This window comes from Megalops cyprinoides, chromosome 7 (genome assembly GCF_013368585.1).
Source record: "Megalops cyprinoides isolate fMegCyp1 chromosome 7, fMegCyp1.pri, whole genome shotgun sequence".
In the NCBI taxonomy this organism is placed as follows: Eukaryota; Metazoa; Chordata; class Actinopteri; order Elopiformes; family Megalopidae; genus Megalops; species Megalops cyprinoides.
The window spans coordinates 12762244-12788231 of NC_050589.1; the positions used below are offsets into that span (position 1 = coordinate 12762244).

Here is a 25988-nt window from a genome sequence, read left to right on the forward strand (position 1 = left end):
GAGCCTCTGCGATCATCCTAAAATCAGAGACGGTGTGGAAGAGGGCCCGGTCACTCTTCCAGACTGGGTACACACCCCCCACCCCAAACACTCAAACACACACACACACACACATTTCAAAGCTGAAAGTATTTCACAGGCAGAAATGGTTTCCAGAAGTTCGCTTACATACTAACTCAGTTGATGCCAAAGTGTGCCCTTTTTACTCACGTTGCATCTGTGTCTGCTGGATCAAAGGAGGACAGAAATCAACAAAGCTTTAAATACCACCCCGGTGTCGCCGGAGCCATGTGCCGCTTTCAAGGAACCAAGAGCTCTGTTTCATATCCAGTGTTTTCTCTCTGCCATGTTCTGCATTTCCTCTTTACTTTCTTGAGTTCAGTTATGTGTGGATTCCATTAATGAGATTAAACCATTGTGTTGCATGGGTATAATGCTATGTATGAGATGGGTGGTTCAGAGAGCCTGCTACCACATTTATCTCCCTAAAGTGCAAGGCACTGCTGCCCTCTACTGTCCTGGAGGCTCTCCACATGTTAACTGAGGCAACAGGAAGTGATGTATTCATCACCTAGGGGTAGGGGATAAATTAGTGTTCATTCTGAGAAAGCCAGATTTGGAATCAGGCTAAGACAGCAGGGGTGTCACTTCTACTCTTTGCAAAGTGCCATTAGACCGACCCCCTTCCAGCTGGAAATGTGTTTGAGGGAGTACTTCCACCTACATTTTTATTTTATTTTTTATTTAAACAAAGGTGAATTAAGAAATCCTTTTGCCTGCAGAAAGACACCATTTTGATGAATGGCTCTTCACCTAAGTGAGCAGCATATGTTATCTCTGTGTCGCTACCAAACCTTTACCTGTTTTTGCTGTCAGGGTGTGGAAAGATGACTCTGCGTATCCTGTGGAAGGAGACACCTGTTTGATCACTGAAGTGAGTGATATATAACTCTGCAGGTACTGTACTTGAATTGACTCTTGTTGCTGAACCATCATTGCTGTGGTCATTTTAATTAACTTACATTAATTCCAATGGCTATGACTCCATGTAAATGGAATAGGGAAAGAGGAAACATCAGTCTGTTTTAAACGGAACGGCGAGGATGGATGCTAAAAGCATTAATGCACACACACACAGGGATGTGTTACTTCGATTCAGTAGAGGAATCCAATTGGATTACTCTTGTCTTCATTTTTGTTTTTTTTTTTTTGGTTTTTGTTTTTTTTTGGGGGGGGGAGGGTGAGGATGATTATTTCATTAAAAAAAGTCATGAATAAATTAAAATACCTGTCATTACTCATCCTTGATATAATTCTTTTGAATCAAAAGTATAGTACCGATAAAAGGTTTGGACACATCTTTTATTCTTTATTTTTACTATTTTCCACATTTTACAATAATAATAAAGACATCAAAACTATGAATTAACACAAATGGAATTATGCAGTGACGGAAAAAGTGTTAAACATATCTAAACTATCTTATATTTTAGATTCTTGGAAGTACCCAAAAATATTTGTAAAAAAAATTGGAAATAAATTCATACATAGGCATCAACTTCACTATTTATATTTGTCCAAGAAACAAGCATTTAAGCATAAGTCTTTAGCTCAAAATGTCTTTGAATGCATGTTTCCCATTATCTTAATCAGGTATGTCCAAACTTTTGACTGGCACTGTATGCATTTAGTGCTGTCCACATGAAACTGTCAGCAAACTGAATATTTCAATATTCAATATTCAAATGCCATCCCATCAATGGTGACCTATTAGATGATACTATTTTTTTTCATAAAGGAAAGTAAAAATGATGAAATTCTTACATGCGCTTTGGTGCTTATAGCGGTGAGATCGCCGTAGTATCAATAGGACTTGAGAGGAGGGGAATGCAAAAAAAGGAGAAGAAAAAAATAAATAAAATAAAATGTTTCTAAGACACTGTCTAATGTAAGTAACATGACTGTTAAATGAAAACAGAGCACTAACAGTAAAAATGTTGTTGTAAATAACAATACAATCCTAAAATTGTTTGTGCATCTAATACTGTCAACCTGCACTAAGAGCATTGACAAGGGGGGGGCGCCACACAGTCACAATTAAGAGGGACTGTTCCGCTGATCTGGGCCTCCAGGGGTTTAGTGGTCAACTGCACTGTCGTCCTTAGGGACTCCTCCACTATCAGAAATATGTCACTGTTAAATGCGTAAGACAAAAAATATCTTAGTGATGATGATGTAGCTGATCACTGTTACAGTGGCTCATCTCAGTATGTGTTAGCCTGGAGTGGTAAGGATCTAGTGCCTGATGGAATTTATCCGCCCTGCACAGGAGGGGTGAGAGAGGAACTCTGCACACATTGGTCTGGACCAATCACAAAGCCACGTGCCCTAAGTGGCTCTTTTCTGACCCAAAACTGCCACATTTTTAGTGTGAAACAATAGAGCAGTATGTAAGTGACAGATATTTATAATGATAGTTATGATGTAATAATGATATTGAGGCATGTAATATGTGCATTAAATGTAAGAGAAGGTTGGTTGGTGTGGTGCATTGTTGCCTGGCGTGAATGTGCAAAATCACTGCTGGGGAAATGTGGGGAATCTATACTTTAAATCATTGTGCCTTTTACTCTCTGTATTGATGGCCCAATGTGGCTATGCTTGTCCTTCAAGGTTACCAGTAGCCTTTTTTAGCGTAAAGTTTGCTTCACAATTTACAGCACCTTCTCTTTAAAACAGTGAGAAAAGCTTTCCCCCTTTGAATAAGTAGATACATGTGTAATTGACAGCTCAAGAGAGGCAATCATAATTTGTTTCTTGGCCAGGACTGAACTGTCAGAAAACAGAATGATCCCGCTGCTTTGGTAAAAAGAAACCAGACAAGAGAGGGTGACACCATTTTACTGATTTTAGATCCCTTGGAAAACTGATTTGGGGAATCATTCAGTCGCACTCTGAGTAGACAAGTGAGAACATGATAGCCGGGAATGCCACAGGCAGGCGCTTACACAATCACACATGCCACGCTACAGTCGGTGCAGTGAACACGTTAGCATGAGAAGTGACTGTGCTGTGGAGTGAACCTGGCACACATTACAACATGGCTTACAAAAATGGGGTCACTGCTGCGGGATTCGGTTTCATGGCCGTACGGTGCCACCCACCGGTCACTGATGCTCCCCTATAAGGTTATAAAGCGCTTACTATAACTCCTGCACAAACAAAATAGCCAGCTGTTACCATCATGCTGCTCGGTTATTTATTTCGATGTCAGTTTTTTTGTTATGGTAGCTGTTTCGAGATGGATTAAAAATATATCCTCATACTCTGGCCCCAGCTCAGGAACTTCCCCGTCTACTTCTGTCTCATGTGTATTTTAGGCCTGGCATTTGCATTGTATTGTTCCTGTTCCATGGCTCTCACTGCCCCTTTCCTTTTCCACAGGAAGCAGTCGACAGAGAACTCTTTCTGGTTGGTCATTGTGAGGAACACCCTGCGGTCCCTGTGAGCGGCGCAGACCCATCACAGAGCTATGAGCAATGGAAAGAGAAATATGAGTGCAATCAGATGTAAAATGTAGTCACCCTGCAAAGACCCAACAGAAAAATGCCCTTTGCTGTAGACCAGTCCACATGGCCAAGGATGGTTTAATTTATATGAGTCTTACTAATAACTGAAAACCACCGTAACTTGCAAAATCCAAGGCACTGCTTGTGTGACCTGTCCAGATTTAAACTAAACATCAAAGCTGTTTAGCTTCCTATTGTTCCAGAGAATGTCACTGTGGTGTCCATACCATAAATTGTGTGAGGTTAAATTTTTTATATTTCGATAAATTTTAAGTTAATTTTAACTTTGTATGGCATCTGTTTTTCCCAACTCCTGAAAACAGCTATTTTACAATAATCAGCATTTTCAATCTAATTTCTTATTTTTGACTTATTTTGTGAATCTTCAGTATCATTGAGCTTTTGCAAAAAACTATATAAAAACTATGTCATTATTATTAGATTATACATTATATTGCATACTGTATATATGACCATTTCCTCATGGATAGGAGAAATCAAAATTTCACTGGATATTCATTAGAAAAAAAGGCAAATTTAGGATTTCTCCTCATTCTCTTTGCCATTCACTATGTGAAGTGCAGGAGAGAAGACTAAATTAATTAAATACAAATGCTGTTATATTATCGAAATAAAGTAGTCGGTCTCTATAATTAGAATTGAAAACAATAAAAAGTCGTATAGAACAGATTAGCGTTCAGAGGAAGTAGCAGTAATAGAATTCAAAAAACACTATTATACTGGTGAACATCAACAATAAATACATTAACCGTAAGAAATGTTAGGTGATGGTGTGACACAATAACATTACTATTATCTAAAACAAAACAGAACAGCTGCTATCCATTTCAGGTCCTAAAATTACGGTTGTAACCTAGCAAACACTGCATCCTTGACTTGAATCAAGCCTTCGACCATGACAGTATTCTATCCATTCCATCATTCTTGTCATGGAATGCTTGGCTGAAAAATACCGGTAAGTTTTAGAGCACCTTCACAACAGAAACGGAGGACAAACCTTAATCGTGCTTACACGTCTGAAGAATGGCTCAACCTCATAGACATCTGCTTTTGCAAAATGTAGTGGGCAAGTGTATTGGTGTAGTTATTTAAAGTGTAGCAGTTAATGTACGTGCCCCGCACATTGTGTTTGCTAAATATTCACATACTGTGCCAACAGGCATGGCATAGCTGAGTATATGACTGTTTTGGGCATACACACGACTTTGTCAGATTTGCAATCATAGAAAATCTGAAGAGAAGGACGCTGCACCAGCACTGAATCTGACTAGCTGCATTCGTAGAGCGGACAGGTTGAAACACACACAGCACCAGTAGATGTGAATATGAACAAGTGCGTGTGCAGGACTGAAGACAAAAGCCTGTGTGGATTTGTTCATTCAAACATCTGAACCAATCAGATACAGATTAAGATGACGAGGCGTGCATGCAATACGAACACCTCTTGCCAATGTGACTTGTGAGTGGTAAGAACAGCTGTTCACATAAGCAATTCCATTGGTCAGAAAAGACTGCAGTTTACAGGGCGCAGAATGTGAAGCATCACCTTGTATGTGTTTTTTTTTTCACAGATTTACATCTGGGGCTTTTTTTTTTTTTTTTTTTTTGCAATATCTAAAAATAAATTTCAGTATCTTAAGTGCTTCCCTGATTTTATCTTTTTATCTAGAGATGTAAACCACAGATCTCAAAAGATGTGCGTGCTTTTTAAATACATAAAATCATAAATCTGGATTTCCAAAAAATGTATATAATTTTTGTTCAAAATATTTATTTTATACTCTAAATACTTACTTTCTAATTCAAGCATTTAATAAAAACAATTATATATGTTATATCTAAATATTCTAAAACAAATGTTTAAACCTACATTTAAAAATACATATTTAGTGTTAAATCTGAGATTTACAAAATTACTGATTGAATATTTAATTGATATATTTTTTTCACTGACCGAAGCTTGAAAAATAAATATTGCACAAAAAAAAAAAAATGTAATGTAATCTTGGTGTTCAAAAGTAAGTATTTGCTTATATCTAAATTGCAGTTTTAAATCTATGGAAAGTTACAGTGATTGACTCCTTCCTTCTGCACTTGCTCCTGTTGTGACATGTTTGATGACAGGGTAGCAATGGTAGGATAGCAAAGGAATCTTTGAAACAGAGAAACACTGGAAAAAAAATAATACTATAAGATGACAACATTCAGCATGCTCGGTTATTTCAGGTGTGTGTGTACAGTGCAGAGTGTTACAAAATGACTGGTAGAATACTTCCCAGACTAGGCTAGGTTACAAAATGACAGTTCATCAAACAGAATAATAATGATACTCTTCTAGAAATAGTCATGTAGAAACTGATTTTACAAATACATTTTTGCTGCCCCAAAGTGACTGGCTTCCCTCACAGCTGGGCCATTGCCCAAAACTGTGTGCTTAATGACAAACAGTTCAGACCAGAAAATGATTTGTTAAAGTGTTAATAAAGTCCGATGATTTCTGTAAAACTATATTCGGAAAATGACAGTACAATCACATTATTAATACAGTGTTATTCTGTGATCATGATCTGTTATTTTATTTCATGAATGCAGTAATACTCTCTATTTAATAACCACCCAAATTCCCTCATTCCAAGTTTCTTAACAGAATCTCAATGTCACAGACTTATTGGGGAAAATGCAGTGACCACATATTTTGTTTTCCTAGCAGTGAGGCCCATATTGCAGGAGGTGTTGATTATTTAGGTCAACTGCAAGCCATAGCATGAGACCAATGCCAGTAAATAACATGCCAACTGTATCCAGTATCAGATTAAACATCTCTGTGTACCTACTGTTGGCAAATTAGTGCCAGGATTCATTCATAGCGCAGTTTCAGTCATCACACATTAGTATCAATTTAAGGTCAGTTTTTTTCTCTCGTAAAATGCTTCTCAGAATGTTCTTCCTGCCTGCCAAAATGTTCTTCCTGTTTTGCTTGCTGCTGTGTTGAAACAGCCAGTTCAAATTAGCATCAGTTCAAGAGCCGTCTTAAAATACATGTTTGTGGAGGCGGACCACGTGGTTATCTAAACTCTAAAATCACTAGACTATCCTTTTAATGTCCTAGATAATTTGTATACAAAGTACACACTTTTCATTTAAAGATCACCTTACGCAGAAACTCTCAGGTGAATAAATACTCTCTATATAACAGTCACCCAAATCGCTACATTCCATATCTCTTATTAGCATGTCAATTTCACAGGCTTCTTGGGGAAAGACAGTGATCACATGTTTTATTTTCCTAGCAGTGGGGTCCATATTACAGGAGGTGTTGATTATTTAGGTCAACTGTAAGCCATAGCATGGGACCAATTCCAGTAAATAACATGCCAACTATATCCAGTATCAGATTATCTAACAGTAACAGTGTATCTCATGATCTCTGTGTATCTACACATATCTTCTAGATCTTTCTGCAGCCTGTGACACAGTGGACCACACTCTACTTCTTTCTACCCTGGCTACTTTGAGGATCGCAGACACCGCTCTTCTCTGGGTTGAATCCTACCTCTCTGGATAGTCTTTTAGGTTTGTCTTGGAACAGTGGGTTGTCTAGACCCCACTGTCTACAGGTGTCCCTCAAGGCTCTGTGCTCAGCCTCCTCCTTTTCTCTCTTTACATGCAATCTTTCAGCTCTGTCATCTCCCATGGCTTTTCGCACCACTTCTATGCTGATGACACACAACTCTTCCTGTCTTTCCTGCCATCTGGCACACAGGTTTCTGCATGCATCTCAGCTGGCCTGAAATATATTTCATAGTGGATGGTGGACCACCATCTAAAGCTGAACCTGACCAAGACTGAGATGCTTTTCATCCCATGCAGGTCCTCCCCGTATCAAGACCTCTCCCTCAGCTTAGACTCTACAAGTCTTTTCACCAAGGCCACTGTCAAAGGCCTTGGTGTAACATTTGATAGCAAACTGTCCTTCTCTTCTCAGGTTTCAGTGGTAAGTCGGGGGTTCAGATTCTTTTTGTACAACATCCAAAGGATCCGCCCCTACCTCACTATGTATTCAACGCAGCTCCTAGTTTCAGGCCCTGGTCCTCTGATGCCTGGACTATTGTAGTTCCCTTTTTGCTTGCCTTCATACCTATGCAATCAAATCCCTACAACTAATCCAGAATGCAGCTGCACAACTTGTTTGCAATCTCCCTAAATGTAGTCAAGTTATTCTCCTCCTTACCTCACTTCATTGGCTTCCTGTTATTGCTCGCATCAAGATCGCTGAGCTTGGCATCTATGGGGCAACTGACTGTCCCATCCCGAAGGGGTCTTTCTCTCAGAAACGATCTCTATCTGTGCTGGTCCCTCAGTGGTGGAATGAACTCCCCACGTAGGTTAGGACAGCAGAATCGCTGGCCATCTTCCGTCACAGATGGAAGATCCACCTCTTCAGACTGCATCTCAGGTTCCATCCTCAATCTCTGCCTCCTAACTCCTGCTACCACTAGAATTTGATGTTTATTTCATGTGTAGTATTGTGATGTATTTTGGATTCTGTGTTGCAGTGACTGATGTACCATAGTGTACTTCTGTTGTCTAGTTGAGTTGCACAAGTAATCTTGTGGTAGGGCTTGAATGGTGTTATGCTCACGCTCACTGGTCTGTGAGTGTTGTTAGCCTGGTCTGACACTGTTGCTCATTTTATTTGAATCAATACACTTATGTTGTGTTGTGCTAGAAATTGCTCTGGATAAGAGCGTCTGTTAAATACATCTAAAGTTATGTAATGTAAATTGGCAAATTAGGGCTGGGATTTATTCATACCGCAATGTCGATCACCACACATTGCTATGGATTAAAGGTCAAAAATGCTTCTGAACATGTTCTTCCTGCTGCAATGTTGAAACAGCCAGTCCCAGTCAGTGTCAATTTTTAAGAACCGTCTTAAAATACATGTTTGTAAAGATGGACCACATGGTTATCTAAACTGTGAAAGCACTAGGCTACACTTTTAATATCCTAGATACTTTGTATACAAATTACACTAATAACAATGGTGTTGAAAGGTGAGTTGGATGAGGTAATGAGACTGTGTCCTGAATGTGGGAACAGCTGATCTGGCAGCACTGAAATGTAAAGAAAGGCGATTTAACCATCCAGCATTGTGGTCCATGTAAAGGGTCAGGCTTCCCTTGTAACCACCAGCTAAAGCGCTGTCTATAGACACTCCAAACACATACTTTAGACTGAAATTCTACCAAGGTGTTATTTTTACTGAAGTATGAAGCAAGCTGCTGGACAAATCAGTTCATGTAGTGTAACTTTTGCCCCCTCCCCCCTAAAAAAAAACCAATGCCATCCCCTTTCTTGGAACCGTGTTATTCACTGATGCTAGGGAAAAGGTTGCACAGTCTTTACATAACCATGCTCCTGCAGTTTTGATAGTTTGACACTTTGAGGGCTTGGCTGTGCTCCTGTGCTATAACTGCAGTTACATTCTGCTGAATGTAAGCCTTTGGTGCAGGATCAATGAAGCTGAGCACACACTACATATACTGCAAGCTTTCATTGTAAAATAAAAATGATAAATACGATAAACACAACTATTTGTACATTTCTTGTTATCATACAAATTCATTTTTGTGCATTAAACAGCTGGGCCATTGCTCAAAACTGTGTGCTTGATGACAAACAGTTCAAACAGATGACAAACAGTTCACGAAAAAGGATTTGGTAAAGTGTTAATAAAGTCTAATTATTTTTATTAAAATATATGCACAGAATGACAATAAAATCACAGTATTAATACAGTGTTACTCTGTGTTTATAACTTGTTTTTTATTTCATAACTGCATAAATACTCTCTACATAATAACCACCCAATTCCCTCATTCCAAGTTTTTTAACAGAATCTCAATGTCACAGACTTCTTCTGGAAAATACAGAGACCATGTTTTATTTTCCTAGCAGTGAGGTCCATATTGCAGGAGGTGTTGATTATTTAGGTCAACTGTAAGCAACAGAATGGCACCAATACCAGTAAAAAACATGCCAACTGGATCCAGTATCAGATTAAACAGTGTATCCCATGATCTCTGTGTATCTACACAAATCTGTATTGGCAGATTAGGTCCAGGATTCATTCATACCACAGTTTCAATCATCACACATTTTTCTCTCAAAATGCTTCTCAGAATGTTCTTCCTGCTGCTATTTTGAAACAGCAGTGTCAATTTTTAAGAGCCGTCTTGTAAAAGCAGACCACATGGTTATCTAAACTCTAAAAGCACTACACTACCCTTTTAATGTCCTAGATAATTTGTACACAAATCACAAACTAATAACAATGGCATTGAAAGATGTATCCAGTGTGTATCCAGCATTGTGGTCCATGTAAAGGGTCAGGCTTCCCTTGTAACTACCAGCTAAAGCGCTGTCTACACACACTCCAAACACATACTTTAGACTCAAAGTCTACCAAGGTGTTATTTGTACTGAAGTATGAAGCAAGCCGCTGGACAAATCAGTTCATGTAGTGTAACTTTTACTCCCCCCCCCCAAAAAAAAAAAAAAAACAATGCCATCCCCTTTCTTGGAACCGTGTTATTCACTGATGCTAGGGAAAAGGTTGCACAGTCTTTACATAACCATGCTCCTGAAGTTTTGATAGTTTGACACTTTGAGGGCTTGGCTGTGCTCCTGTGCTATAACTGCAGTTACATTCTGCTGAATGTAAGCCTTTGGTGCAGGATCAATGAAGCTGAGCACACACTGCAAGCTTTCATTGTGAAATAAGAGTGATAAATATGATAAACACAACTATTTGTACAGTCTAAAACCTTAAAAACAGGCCTGCTCTTCCTGGGCACTCCTGCAGAAGTGCTCAAAGGAATGAATCCCTACCAGGCCTTAAACAAACCTTAGTGTGCAGCAAACCGCACTGCAGTATGAATGAATCCAGGCGACAGTATTGCGCTTTCACCATTAAGAATATACACTGATTTTCAGCCTTTTCTGATTCGCTTACATTTTGTATATTTTCACTTTGTCTCATTTACATTTACGTTTATTCATCATCTACCAATCTCAATGCAGTCTCACTCAAACTCCATTTTAGGTGACAGGTATTAAAAGCTTACTAAGTACACAAAATAGATTTACAAAATTAGCATGACAAGTAGAAAAAAACATTACAAAGTTGTAATGTACAACAACATGGTGCCTAATCAGGCTAGCATACCGCCACTTCATGGCAGAGTGGGTAAGACAGTACTTGCTCCAGGAGCCAATCCAGTTGCAGCGTTTACATAATTACGCCCAATCACACAATGTGAAAAAAAGACAATGTTGTGCATAAATACAAAATGCTATACAGTGTCCAACGTGCATTAATCATCACCCAGTTCCTTGAAGTCCATTTGACGTAGGGCACGGACAGGCTTGGTGAGCTGTGAAGAACTCGGAAAGCACATTTTTGGCAACACTTTAGCAGGCTGAGGAGATGGTCATCAGATGACGAACAAGCCACCTCTGATGCTGCTGGTGGTGGAAATTCATAATGGATGACTATGTTCCTGGTGCATTGGTTAAATTTCAGCAAGTGTCATGGAAAATACTGAACTCCAAACTCATGGTTTTACCATTTTAGCTCAATAATCTTAGTGTTCCCTGGTTTATTGCACCAGTAGCTATGTCTTTTTCCCGAACAATTCAGTTTACATTTACCAATTTACCAACTTTTTTTCTTGAAGATTGTAAATAGTTTTGATTGGTTTATAGGTTTTCTTTGTCAGCTGTAGCGTAGGCCTGTGGAGGAAGACAAAGTGAGGAGATGTTCCAGGCAGGGTCTTCATAACCACCCAAGAGGAGGGGTGACCACCCACCAGGCCTCCAGTCCAAGGCCTGCCTGGGCAGGTGTCTCTACAGCAGGCCTGTGTCTCTGATGTTGTTGCCCCATGCCGTTGTCTCCCTCTGAGCCAGACACAACTTTCCTGGCTCATAAAGGGTGGCACAGAGGGCCTCCTTTTGGGCCTTGGTGTCGGGAAGGTCCCCAGCTGGGGTACAGAGAATCCGCAGTCTCTGTCAGGAGATGGGGGGACAAGAGGCAAGTCTGGTTACCCAATGTGGCTGCTGAGTGGAGTGGTGGTTAAACTACCATTGGATAAAGCTGCAAGCTCAGTAAATAAGTGTGTCTTAAGCGTGAAATATAAAGCTTTGGGTGGTTCTTGGGGTTAAGCCAGAGGGGTTAAGGTGAGCTTCTGATGCTCAACTTAGTTTTATTGTTACAGAATGTAGAACATTTTAACATAAACAAAGTAATGCAAAAATGATAAGCCTGAATTTGAATTTAAAATGACACTGTAAAGTCAGTGCTGCATTGGGGCCGAGCATTGCTGGGAGCGAATAAAGGAGACTGAAGTGTTCCATCTCCTTTCAGTGGATGGTGGGTTGAAAGATTCCTGTGTCAGAAGTGACCTGGCATTATGGACACACAGTCCATACTAAAACCACAACTACTGACTATGACCCTAAGCAACTGTATACATGCTGTGACATTTGGTGAAATGCTAAAAACCTCCAGCACATGTTCTTCTGCATTCATTTTACATAACAGTTGATATAACTAACTATATAACTATTTCCATAAGCCTGAATGAAAGAAAGAGCAGAAACATCTCTGGTACTTTGCTGATCATGGATGTGCAAGAGCAGTGTCTGTTTATACTCCTATTATTTATGTCATTCATACCATGCTAGCTCACTAGTGATGTAAAGCCAATGACATGGCAGGGGCTCTCCAACCAGAGAGGGTCATGGAGTCTGCCTGTCTTCTGTCTTCAGTCAATCAATATTCAGACTCAAACCGATGGAGGAATATTCTTATAGTGGTTATCCTTCAAACCACAGGATGCATTAACACGTAGGTGTGATGCACGAAATCTTTGACATGATTAACCCCCAGAGTGCATTATGCTAATTGGGCTTGGCAAGAACAGAGACTGAATTTGAAAACATATAAGCACACTCCTCGCGTTCAAAGGAGCAATCTGAATGGGGGGGGGGGCGATCTGACATACTGTCTGCTATACGTGTTTGAGTAAGAATAAATAAAGGTACCTGTCGCAATGTCCCGGGAGTGACGGCGACAATGTAGAGCAGCCAGAGGGGCACCATGAGGGTAGAGGAGAGGGTGAAGAACCAGCCGATGGCATAACCCCACCAGGGGTACTCGTAGGAGTTGTTAAACTTGAGGGGAGTGTACTTGACCAAGGAGAAGATGAAGGTGCCCTGAGGAAACGTGTGAGGCATTGAGTGAAGTTGGCAGTCACAGACACATTCACAGTCACACTAACAGATGCAGAGTACGAGAGTGTATGATCTACTAAGGCCCTGGATTAAGGTAAAATGGGTAACCTTTAACATCACGTCCAACTGCATGAGCACACTGTTGCTAGGGTTGTTTATTTTTCATTTCTACACAACACATGTTACCACATGATGTGTTGAAATGTGTTGCACATCATGCACAATGCATTCTTACATAGACTTTATGTAGTATGTTGAAATTGAATATTGACATAGTAAACTGTAGTCATAATATACTATAATATCATAATCAGTTATTCCATGACCTACTTGGGACTGTTTCCAGATATTCTGTTTATGCCTCAGAGGGGCAGCACCTTGCACTCTGCTGGATGGATTTGAGTAAGCAAAATGTACACCTAAAGCCAGCTCATTTTGGGTCCATTTTTACAGTATGCAGCAATTATACCTGTGTATTTCACAGCACAAAATTAGATATTATGCAGCTACAGTGTAAACACAACAGTTAAACCAGATAGACCTGTTTGTGGCTGGTGTAATTACCCTTGTATAACAGTAGTTAGGTACACAGTAAAACCTATAAACCGTGTTTCTGCCACCCATCCTGAATGAAATGGGATAATGTAATTACTCATTTTGGAACTGGTTAATGGTTAAAGTGGTTTATGACCGTTGTTAGTGTAAGTCACATTCAGCAGGACTTGGTCCACTCTGCCTAAATTCCAGAATAACAGAGACAGATCACAAACTACATATTAAATTATGGTTTATTTACTGAGGATGGTCATGACAGGACAGAACTTGGAATCTGAGTTTCTAAGCCTTTCTAAAGTTGTGGAGACACTTACAGTGCAGACTACTGGTGTTATATAAAGCCAGCAGTATTTAATCAGAGGGGGTGGTCGATAGCCGATCATGTCTTCAATGTTGTCATACAGGCGATCAGCACCTAATGGCCAGAATAAAATAATAATGAATGACAAGGGGGGTTGGATGGTTGCATTCACAGTTGATGGTACAGGACAACCTCACCAATGGTGACGTTGCAGATTTGCAATGGTCCCTTTTGAATGTTTGTGCCAAGTTACAATCCCTGCCTATGTAATGATTAAAATTATAACCTCTCAAGCTAGACTGTGTTTGACAGTTCTGTTGATGGATAAAACTTTCTGGCAGGACTTGAAGCAAATGACTTCTAACTTACCATAAATCCAGCCGATGCACACAGACTGAAGGATGGCAAATGTGAGTAGGGTCATGCCACTGCAGGCGTAGTAATCAAATAGCTGGAAGATGTACAGGCCCCCCTGCAAACACACAGAAACAGAACACCTCTGACGGGAGAGCGAGGTCATGAACCTCACAGTGGGTGGAGACTTTGCTCTCCATGGCAAACATTATGATTGGCTTGAGTTGGTGACAGCCTGATAGCACCGCCCCTCTCTGAATGAAGTAATCCATTCCATAGTCACTGTTCTGTGGCTCTTTGAGCTTGAAGGTCAGAGAACAAAACAATCAGCCTACATGGCGTGGCCTTGGGACCTGGGTTAGGAAATACTGCTCTGGCAGGGTGGGAAACAGATATTCTATATATTGACTAGATATTCAGCTGTCTGTGCTTGATATTGGGAGTTCTGGCTGCCATTGTTGAAGCTATTCCAATTTGTTGAAGTATTCCTATTTGCTGGCTTGATATGAATACTCATGAAGTAGCATGGTATTAAACAGGGTATTCATAGCTCGCTTAGTAATGCATACAGTACTCTTTATCTCCTGACACCAGCCAAAACCTCCTAGACAAGCAAGTATGGAAGGAGGTAGTGGTGGAGCTGAATATCTGGTTGAGTGTCTATGATGGAAGATCTTGGGTTGACCTCTCACCTCTGTGACCATCACCAGGCCAATGAAGAAGCAGATCACACTGATGAGCAGAAGAAGGAATTTGCGCCTATGGCCGACTTGAAAGAAGGAAGGGTACATGTCTGAGATGGAAGTCATGAGAGCTTCTAAACCTACAAACTGAGAGGAGGGTCAGAAGTCATTCAGTATAGTACCATTATCATTATTGTTTCATTAGATCTCAGTCTTTTATAGAATTACTCTTATCGATCCCGTCATTTGGATAGATGAGCAATCTGTTAACATTCGCATGCATACCTGACTGTCTAGCCCCAGTAAGATGATCATGATGAAGAAGAAGATGGCCCAAAGCTGGGGCAGGGGCATCATAGCCACAGCCTGGGGGTATGCGATGAAAGCCAGGCCAGGACCTGCAAAGGAGCAAAACAGGTGGAGTGAAGTGCTTTCAGCATGTGGAATATAGACTATTTTACACTCCAGTGTCAAAGTCCTCACCTGATTCAGCTACCATCGAGATGTCCACCCCCTGTTCGTGCGCCATGAAGCCCAGCACTGAGAAGATGGCAAAGCCCGCCACAAAGCTGGTCCCGCTGTTCAGAAGGCACAGGCATACACAGTCTCTGCAACACAGGAGACACGTTCAGCTTCATCTTACAGCACTGTGTCCGGAATCCAGCTTCAGCTCAAAACATTGTGTGTGGAACTCTGGGCTGTTAAAGGGCTTCATGCTTCAACTACATGCTTGGACTGTTGGGTATCCTGTATTCATGCTGTGCGTGTGAATCTCACTCACTTGTAGCAGTTGTTGTTGTACTTGTTGTAGCTGCCTAGAGCTATCAGACAGCCAATGCAAATGGCGTAGGAGTAAAATATCTGAGTCCCAGCATCCATCCACACCTGAAATTCAAAAATCAGACAGTGAGTGCCTCTGATGATGAGCCCTCAAGGCTTAACTGTTTTGCTTTTATGGAACAGACACTTCAGCGTGACTTTTATTTTCATTTCATCTTAGAACTGTTTAACAGTCCAGGCGTACTGTGTTGCTGCATTATACATCTAGTACATGTAAATAAATTCTGTCAGATTAATTCCCTTGTGGAAAGATGAAATTATTCTGATGCAATCCAATGTTTATTGCAAATAAAAAAATATGTTTACATAAGGACACTATTTTTGTTCCATGAAGCACACATCCTGCAGAAACTGCAGTCAGATGCTTCACTTGGAAACTCAGTCTTCCTCTCACACTACACCCTAGTCTGTTCCTTGCACTACAGAGCTAATGTTGATTTCATCCCCAGTCTATACACTCTATCTGTTGCTTGGCTACATGATCTAAATGTGTTCACATTCACCTCTATGAAAATGAACTGAAAATGGGACTCTACTCATGTTTTATTGTACTCTGCTTTTCCACATTGACTAAGACTAAGGACAGAGAGCCAGTGGTACCTGTGGGTCGGCGAGCCGGGCCGGGTCTGGGTACAGGTAAAAGATGATGCCGTCTTTGGCCCCTGGCAGCGTGAGGCCTCGGACCAGCAGCACCAGCAGCATCACATAGGGGAAGGTGGCCGTGAAGTACACCACCTGAGAGGAGAGGAGCTTCCGTAAATTCAGGTTCACAGTACTCGATATGAAGTACAGAGGAGATCCCTCTAAGACCAGGTCCCCTCAGATGTGGCCTATTATAAACCTCCTGTCGGCACTTTGATCATTTTAAAAAAAAGAAATACTTGTTATAATTAATACGCATCAAAATGTATCTAAAGTTACAGTATGTAAAGCATAAAGGTGGAAGAAGGTTAGACCTAGACCTCACCTTCCCTGTGGACTTGACCCCCTTCCAAACACAGAAGAAGCAAACGATCCAGGAGAGAAGGAGACACAGAGCCAGCTCCCACCTCACGGCTCCCACTTCCTCCACACTCCCTGAGATATTCAGCACCCGTCTCCTGGTGGATGTGACAGCACAAAATCTTCAAGCTGCTTTAATGGTAGATACTCATCTCTATGGCTGCTTACAGCGATCACATATTTAGTCATCTGTCTGCATAAGGTCACACCTGTTTAAAGCATTTACACATTTTTACAACTCACTCCCAGAATTCCTTCAGTGGTGACGTAGCATTCTCAGCTAATGTCCAGTTGCTGGAGATGTTCTTCTGGTTAATATCAAGGCAGGAGGCTGTTTTGGAAGAGAAGGTCGAACAACAACATGTGCAGTTAGAATTGAATTACATTTTTAATCAGATTCTTGAAGTCATGTTCTCAGTACAGGGGGCTATCAGAGTTTTGTGTCCATGGATACGTTTCCTGTTCAGCAAAACAAATTAAACTGGATAAAGATGTTAGTCGGAATGATACATATTCGTTCCATATTTATCTGTAGCCTTTGTCATTGTCATTTCAGTGCAAAACTGTTCAGCTCCATAGGCAGAAAATTGGTTGGTTCTACGGGTTACAGCCCTTTCCATATCTATGAAGTAAAGTAATTCCATAATTTTACGTCCTTATATGATAACATGGCTCACAGTACTGTTGATATCCTGGATCTCTAGTACCTGTGTTCCAGGTGTTTTTGCAGGATGCCCAGGGGAGCTCTGAGCTGAAGGAGGAGAAGAGGTAAAAGAACGCCCAGGCCAGAATGATGATGTAATAGATGCTGGAGTACAGAACAACCACCTGACTTCCGTAGCCCAATCCTGAAGAGAGAAGAGACACAAACAGGGATATCTGCAACAGAGCTGAGCAAACATCTGCAGTCCCCTGTTCCTTCCTAACTCAGCGAAAAACCGGGCAAACAAAATGGAATTCAAACAATACGAGGAGAGAAATAATAGCAGCCCACTTGATGGGCTATACAACCCACATCTCGGTACTGATTGGTTCTGTTCACTGTTTGCCTTTTCACTGGTTGTTTGTCCAATTTACAGAGCAGCAAAGGCATGCAGCTGTAGTCTGAAGAGTACATGGTGGCATAGTACAGTGGCCTTTCCTTTTGCACAACCTGTCCCAAACCACTAGACAAACCCTGACATTGGTGTAAAACCTGGCGTTTTACATTGTCTTGGTTCCATTGTAAAAATGAGTAGAGTCTTATGATAGTTCTTTCTCAAAGTGCTTTTCCTGTACATTCTGGTGAGTTTCTGCACACAATTGTGATTATATCACAGGGTGGCTCACTGGGGACATTTTTCAGTTGGGTGAATGAACATGCAGGCAGCAGGCAGGCCTGGTACGGGTACGTCCTGCATGTTATCTTTAAGTGCTACACCCGTGTTTGCTTGGAGAGGACCCGTGTCAGGTTTGAGCCACGTTGCTCCTATCCAGACTGCTTGCTCTGCATGGGATTTTTCCATTACCAAAGCCCTTCTGCCTGCTTTATAGAGGCACAAATTCAGTAATCCTTAAAGGGTACCAAAACATGACACTGTATACACAGCATGTACGTGTGTAGTGCTGTTTGTTGGTCTACCCCACCTGGTCCTTCCAGTTAAAATTTTTTCATGGTTAACTTTCTCAAGCAACAGATAGGAAGCAATGTGCTGAGTGTCTTTTTTTTTAAAAAAAAAAAAAAAAACACCACACAGGCCCAAGCATAAATTAGCTCTGATGAAAAGGTGACCTCCCTTTTCATATTGAGCAGGTGGCAGTGTAGCATAGTGGTTAAGGAGCAGGACCTGTAACCGAAAGGTTGATAGTTCAATCCCCACTGGGACACTGCTGCTGTACCCTGAGGCAGATTGCCTCAGTAAATATTAAAGAACGGTAACAGTAAAGCTGGTTTGGATAAAAGTATCTGCCAAATGAATAAATGTAAATATCGGGACATGCCTCAGTGCACTGCTCCCCTGTGCAATAGTGGGAAAGCCAGGAAAAAACATTTTGCCAAAAAAGTTTTATACTTAGGCCAACACAGTACTCACCTCTTACTCAAATACAGAGTAAATGTTTTTTTTCATCGAGTGCATTTTAACATGACAAACAAGGTACCACTTAGGTACCACAAGGTACCATTTTAACGACACCCGGATACTTATCTTATCTTCTGTTTATTTGATTAGCTATGCACTTATGTGGTGAACACCTCAGATAGTTAGATAAACATGGTTTACCTAAAAATTCTACATGTTGCTTCACTGCTGTGTACTTGCATTGAATTTAAGCACCATGCAATCAGATGATCACTCAACACCATAATGTATTGGTTTTGCTTGAGCGCTGGTTCAGTTCAGTGCAGCTGTGATGGGTTTTGGGTCATACAGTGTTTTACTCCAGGAAACTCCCTCCACTTCCTCTTGTGATGTTGTGAATATTACCTCCAAAGAGGGGGCAGATCTTCCTCCAGCAGGTGATGCTGCCCTGGCTGGTGTACTGGCCCAGGGACGTCTCCAGGAGGAAGAGGGGAATGCCACAGGTGAAAAGGAACAGCACGTAGGGGATGAAGAACACTCCTATTGGACAGTACCAGCAAAAAGTCCATTTAAATAACTGCAGGGGTTCTGTTACATGATCATGGAAGCATTTTTACCAAGGATTACAAATAGTATGTAGTAGTATGTGAGACAAAAGCAACCTATCAGAGAAGTGTTTTCATGTTAATTTCAAAGACAAAATAGAATTCTGCTTCATAAGTGATGTATATAAGACCATAAAGGGGTAAATAACATGCTTAAGATATTACCCTGTGTGGTTAAACTGCCATTTTTCTGAACTTCCCCTTTCTGTGTGTATGTATGATCCTTCTTTCTGTGTACATCGTTACACAGGAACTGACTTATCACATTGAAATGAAGTGGTATCAAAGCTGTTTGCTGTGGTATCAATGACTTGTCTTCAACCGTTCATCTTCAACCGTATCTTTGTTTAAAACTAGCTATATATTTGGGGGGTATATCCTGTCTACCAGGGAAGGTCTTGCACCATATATCTGCTCTAGTAACGCTTTTGATGAATCATACTCATATATGTTCTGGAGTTCTAAGGAAAACTCCACCAAAATGTTGGTTATTCGGATATATGGAAATGAAAATGATTCCATCTAAAACTAGTGTTAAGCCACCTACTGCTAAAAGGTAAACTTATTTAGTACACATGAAACCGACAATCCTACATATTACCATAATATCCATTTACAAAAAGTGACCCAGAATAGATACTGTATCTTGTGTTGGTTATTTGAAATATCCCATACATAATTTTCTTAAATTTCTTAAATTGTGCTCTTAAATTTGTCTCTTGTTGCCGCCTTTACCCTAACGCTCATTGTGCCGTTTGAAGTTGTTGAAGTTTGCCGTTCGAAAGTGTATCGTACTAGTTGCCCTTTAGGCTGTAATTGTACAAATCTGATAGTACTGCGTCCTCAAACAGACCTTGCTCTCAGCTGAGAACTGTCTCATTGTGGAACTGTACACATCCTGTCCCCGTACTGTCGCTGTACCTACTGTATGCACTTTTGTAAGTCGCTTTGGATAAAAGCGTCTGCTAAATAAATAAATGTAAATGTAAATAATTTTCCATATATTATTTCTATATTGATCTATACATCAGCTTTTGCTTCTATTAATTGAAATGTATTTAAAGTACAACTAGAGGAGTTGTAGTTCATTCAGTAAAAAAGTCCACAATAAATACATAATTAAAGTAAGAATGGATCGGTACAAGATGGAGTCACCATTGTTGGTCACATTGCTGGTTCCCGTGGTGTGAGGGGTGTTTGTGTGTGTGTGTGTGAGGGGGGTAATGCTTGCTGTGCTGTGTGTGAGAGGGTTAATATTAGCTGGGTTGTGTGTGAGAGGGTTAATGCTAGCTCTGTTGAACTTGTCAACATTACTGTGAAAGTCTCACACATGCTTTTGTGCCATAACAAAACAGCCAGGCCCTCCATTCAAGGTTGCAGAGGGGATAACGGCATATCCACCATCCTGCTGAATGCACACAGCTTTTCAGTGTGCAGCGTTAACTGACATTGAGGAGATTAATATTAACTGTAAGCTGCGATTTTGTGGAGCACACAAGTATTTTTATCACCAAAAATGGCCTGGACCCTTTTCTGGTTGTTCTGTTTATACAGAAGACACAGGCTATGAGTTATATAGTCTGGGCAACTTGAGTGTTCTGCATCTGCCAAAGCTCCATAACTAACACCTACTTAAAACATCCAGCCAGCTGACCCAGCTGCTCTCAACAACTGCACTAAGATTTTGACACATTGATAAGCAACCAGCCCCTCCGATTTCTGTTCATGTTTGATTGATTTGAGTTTAGATTTATTTGTGTGCGAGGAGTGAGGTAAAGCGGAGCAGCAACAGGGTGCCAGCACAGGGAAATGAACAATACAACAGCACACAAGAGGACAAGAGGACAAGAGGACAAGTCAAGCAGGCAAAAGGCTTATAAGCTGAGAATGATGTAGAGCTAGATGGAAGAGAAAATACAGTAATCAAGATGAGAAATGGGTCTGTAGAAGGAGTGGCGTTGAAGACATTGTTAGAAACAAATTTATGAAAATAAGTTTCCAGTATAAAAATGTGAAATAAGAAACTAAAAAAAATAAATATCTTGAGAGTGATACAGGGAGTCGAGAGGACCGAGTTTTAGAGGGCAAAAGGAATGCAGGGACAAGGCAGTAATTTTAGGCTGGAGGAAGGAAAAACAGCCTAAAATGAGGAATATATGAATGACAGGTGAAATGAATGACATGCTGTAAGATCATGGGAGGATGCTTTAAAAAATCTGAAGTGTCAGGGCACTGAGTTCAGGCAGTATGATTACAGCCCCAGGGCAAAGAACAGAGATCATATTCAGAGAGAGTAAAGAGATTTTGAAAATGTCAGATTGGCGCAGAAGACTTCAACGGAGGGCTCACAGATTTTTGGCATCGCCCCTCACTTACCGCCTCCGTTCTTGTAGCACAGGTATGGGAATCTCCACACATTCCCCAAGCCAATGATCTGTCCTGCCACGGCCAGCAGGAACTCCGCTTTGGTGGCCCACTGGCCCCTCTCCTGGGTCTTGGGTGCAGGGTGAGGTTGGCAGCTTTCCTTATTGGCCAGTTTAAACATCATCTCAGGCTCATAATTCCTCTCCATAGTGCTATGGCCAAGAAACATTCACACCTGTTAGATGCTACATTCTTGTTTTGCTCATTACTGTACATTGCATCTTATTAGTTACAGTTTCTTCAGGACAAAATGTCTCCTTTTCGCATTTTACAATAACCTCTCTCTAAAACAGAATACAGCTGTAAACTGTGCTGTCTTTAATGATACTGTCAAATTCCTAGATGGTGTGTTAATGTTCCACTCTGTTCTTCAATAATCAAAAGGAAAAATGCATTTGGTGTGATGATTTATTTGGAATTATTGGAATCCTAAATTCTCAAAATCTCATGAAAAGAAAAAGGAATGTCAATATTATGAAAAATGGCAACAGGCAGGCACACGCGCACACACACACACACACATATACAGCTCTAATTTCCTAGAATACCATGTGCAAATAACAATGTTATTCGCACACACATAAAAAACCAAACAAACGACAAAAGTGACACCCAGATGTAAAAATGTGTGACAACTTCGAAAGGGCAGACACACAGATCTGCGAACAGACAGCTGGGGCTTTGGCAAAAGCTCTCTCCGACAATGCGCACTGGGGCCAACTCTAAGCAGAGATCACGCCAACGCGTCAGAACACGCAAAAATTCCAGCCTTGACCTCTCTTCCCCTTGGGCTTTGGACCCCCCTACACCACACACCGGCAATACGTATTTCGACCATACCAAGTGCTGGCAGGAGAAATCAGACCAAAGGCAATGGGGTCACACGTTTCATAAGAATGGGGTTCTTAGGATGGTCAGAGCGGAAACTGACTCCTTGGTAACGTCAGAAAATATTAAAATTCCATAACAGCAGTATTTATGGCATGAGAGTGGGAGGGACCCAGAGGAGCTTTGTGTCACCATATTAATCCTGCCCTCAATGTTGCCTTTGTGCTCCTCTTGGCACATACTTGTTATACGGTAGTAATGCAAGTCCTCTTATCATACACAGTAAATACATACATTTGTTTGCGAAGTGCAAGCCCTTATCTGGACAAAATCCAGACAAATAATGATTAACCTTTCTGTAAGGGCCTGTTATTATGACTGTTATTTGGCCTCTGAGTGGGTTTCCTTACTTAGCTTATCCTCATATGGCTGTATATCCAGAGGGCCGGTTAAGGGTAAGCACCTTGCTCATGTGGACAACCCACAGTGCTCACCGTGAGATTGGTACATGCAACCATCTGGCTACAAGTCACCCTTCAGAAATCACTACTGGACACACTTGGTGCCATAATGGGACTACACACCACACTGATAGGTCCTGTAATGGGCCGATATCACAGCTATCGCACTCACACTCTGACTGAGTGCATAACAGACCCACAGCCTAGCCCTCCCAGTGATTCATGGATTGCAGAATGAGAGCACCTGCTCGAGAGGTAAATCATTAAGGCATCACGGAATTCTCAGGAAACATGTATGGGCTTCTCTTCTTATTTATTTATTCATTTGTTTATTTATATATTTATGTCTCACCTGGATAAGTTTGTGCAGCACGGCCCATGACAATACGTGGCAAGTTTGTTTACACACACACACCTCTTTTGGTTCCATACTGGCTGCAACAACACTGAGAGCATTGTGGTGGTTCCTCACAGGAACAAGTGCATTTCCTGTCACTGAGAGCTGCATCAATGTGACAGATTGCACAAGGTCTCCGTGAGCTCAATTGACACTCATCAAAGACTTTTTGATGCAAGGAGGGCTGCTGGAAAAACATTTGACATCATCTCTTACAAAACCAATGACCCAAATGAGCCTGTCATTCACACTCATAGGTGAGCTTCAGAGAATAAGGAGAAGCTTTCCATACAAAACAGACTGAGCTTACTTATTTTAAGTTGGCCAGCTGCTGGTTTTTATAATTAAGAAATTTTATTGCATCACTTGTCTTCTGCAGAACCAGCTACTGTACACACACACACACACACACACACACACACAGTACTAACACCTGCTATCACTACCTGCATCTTACAGGACTGACAGCTATCACTAATTGTAATGACATAATTTAAGGCAAATTGACATACAAGACATCTCTATATCAGGTGTGGCTTCAAATCTTGAAAACATATTAAACAAACAGAAAGCTTTAAAAATGTATGAGAATGGATGGTTTGAACCTGAACATTGCATGTATGTAACTTGCTATACACTACACTCATAACACTAATGCACAGCAGAATTACAGGAAAAGCTGCTTGTTTAGTGTACATCATCATCCTTTAATTTTGAATAGTGTATGGGATCTTTCCTGAGCCCAATTCTTGATATTTGATCACATTCCCCTTTAATGAAATCCCCCCCCAAAAAACTTGCATCTCGTCTTCCCAGCTGCAGTTGGATGTTCATAGTTTTGCTTAGCAGGGCAAATTCGAAGGGCATCAGATTAGCCCACAGAATTTTGTCTGTCTGAAACAGGAAGATGTCAAAGCGTGTCTGCCTGTGGCAGCTAAGACCTTGCTCTGGTGACCTTTGGCCTACTTTCATCTGCAGCGCACAGTGGCAAGTACAGTTCTTCAGCTGCAGCCTGCTCTTTAAGCTCAAGCCAAGGAGATGTTGGAGGAACATTCGAGATTCTGTTTGGGTCAAAACCTGATGTGACCTACATACGCACCCCTAAGCCATCCCTTCCCCCTCACACCCCCTCCACCTAGAACCTGGGTGAAATAGCATCAACAACTGAATAAAGGCTACCCGACTAGGAGCAGTCCACAGAATTTCAACAGGAAAAAAGAAATATCTGACAAAGAGTACCTTCAGGAAGAGGCCAGTTTGGAGTTTAGAAGTTGGTTTGGGAGGGCTGTTCTCTCCTGCAAGCGAGTGAAAGGTTGCGTATCCCACTGTCTGGCTGGAATCGCGGCTCACTGCCCTCTCTCTTAGTGTGTGTCCCTCTCGCAGGCTTAGAGTGAGAGCGTCCATGCGGAGCGGTTTGTGTGTAAGAGTGGAGGAGTGGGGCGGGGCTACACAGGCAACAAGGCTTCCTTCATTTGAGGCAGAGAGAGGCGGGGACTCACACATGACGAGACCCTCTCAAAACACTCCGCTCTCTAGAGACCAGCCCCTCCTCTTTCAACATGAAACACGCTTAAAACACTCCCCTCTCTGTAAACAACCTCTCCACTCCTAAGGAAGCACACATTTAAACACTCCCCTCTCTGTAAAGAATAACATCTCTACTCCGTAGGAGGCACATTTATATACAGCCCTCTCTATAACGACTAGCGTCTCCACTCTAAAGGAGACACATTTAAACACTCTCCTCTCTATAAAAAACAGCTTCTCTGCTCCAAACAGATTGTTATGAATGAATGCTTTAGTACTTCAGGCAAAACTGAGCTGAGTGTACAGACATCATACATACATTACCCAAGCCTTTACAACAAAAGCAAGACATAACTGAAAATATCTGTCTCCTGATAATAATATTAATAATAATGATAATAATAAAAAAAATCCAAAAATAAGAAATGTGTATGATTATGTGTTAAAAGTTTTATTATGCAAACCCTTCCCACACTAAATGATTGATGGCCCTGTTTTGAGGCTCACATGACCAACCTGAAATAAATCATGGAAATCTCACTACACAAACAGCCTAAGTGTAACAGTTTATGTGCACCTGATATTTCAATGTTTCTTTCAGAAGTCTAGGTTGTTAGCTACCCCAGGGAAATTATGCAAATTTGAATCAAAAGTGGAACAGTACTTACTGTCGCACTCAGGACAAGTACTACAGCAAAGATAGCACGTTGTGAGCAAAACATAACCACAGTCACATAACCAGAGCTGAGCTGACTGCCTTAAATGTCCAGACATGTGACAATATTTTTACGACATAAAAAACAGATTTCTGATAAGCCTTGTGAGTGAGAACTTGAGTGTCAAAAGGCAACATTTTTTATTCTTATTTAAGTTTTTCATTTAATGAGCCTGTGAGCAGGAGCTGTTCACTGGGTGCTGTTATAACTCAACTTTCACTCAGTGTGTGCCGTAATACATTTATACTACACATCATGTGCCACTAAAGGTTATGTTACACTCAAAAATATGACAGATTCAGGATCAGTCAAACTTAATCCTCTGATAAATACATATTTTACACACTA

The 25988-nt window shown here is 41.0% G+C and overlaps 1 protein-coding gene across 1 annotated transcript; it reads right to left on the bottom strand.

The window, feature by feature from the left end:
• Positions 1-9829: 9829 nt before the first annotated feature.
• slc6a22.1 (solute carrier family 6 member 22, tandem duplicate 1) lies at positions 9830-24808 on the bottom strand. The gene is made up of 15 exons (XM_036532607.1): positions 24637-24808; positions 21664-21863; positions 19088-19222; positions 17330-17470; positions 16866-16953; positions 16588-16720; positions 16221-16355; positions 15562-15665; positions 15264-15388; positions 15066-15178; positions 14790-14927; positions 14113-14215; positions 13757-13857; positions 12699-12869; positions 9830-11660 (listed from the first exon to the last, which is right to left on the bottom strand). The coding sequence occupies exons 2-15, from the start codon at positions 21857-21859 to the stop codon at positions 11502-11504; spliced, it is 1842 nt and encodes a 613-aa protein (XP_036388500.1). The 5' UTR covers positions 21860-21863; positions 24637-24808; the 3' UTR covers positions 9830-11501.
• Positions 24809-25988: the final 1180 nt, after the last annotated feature.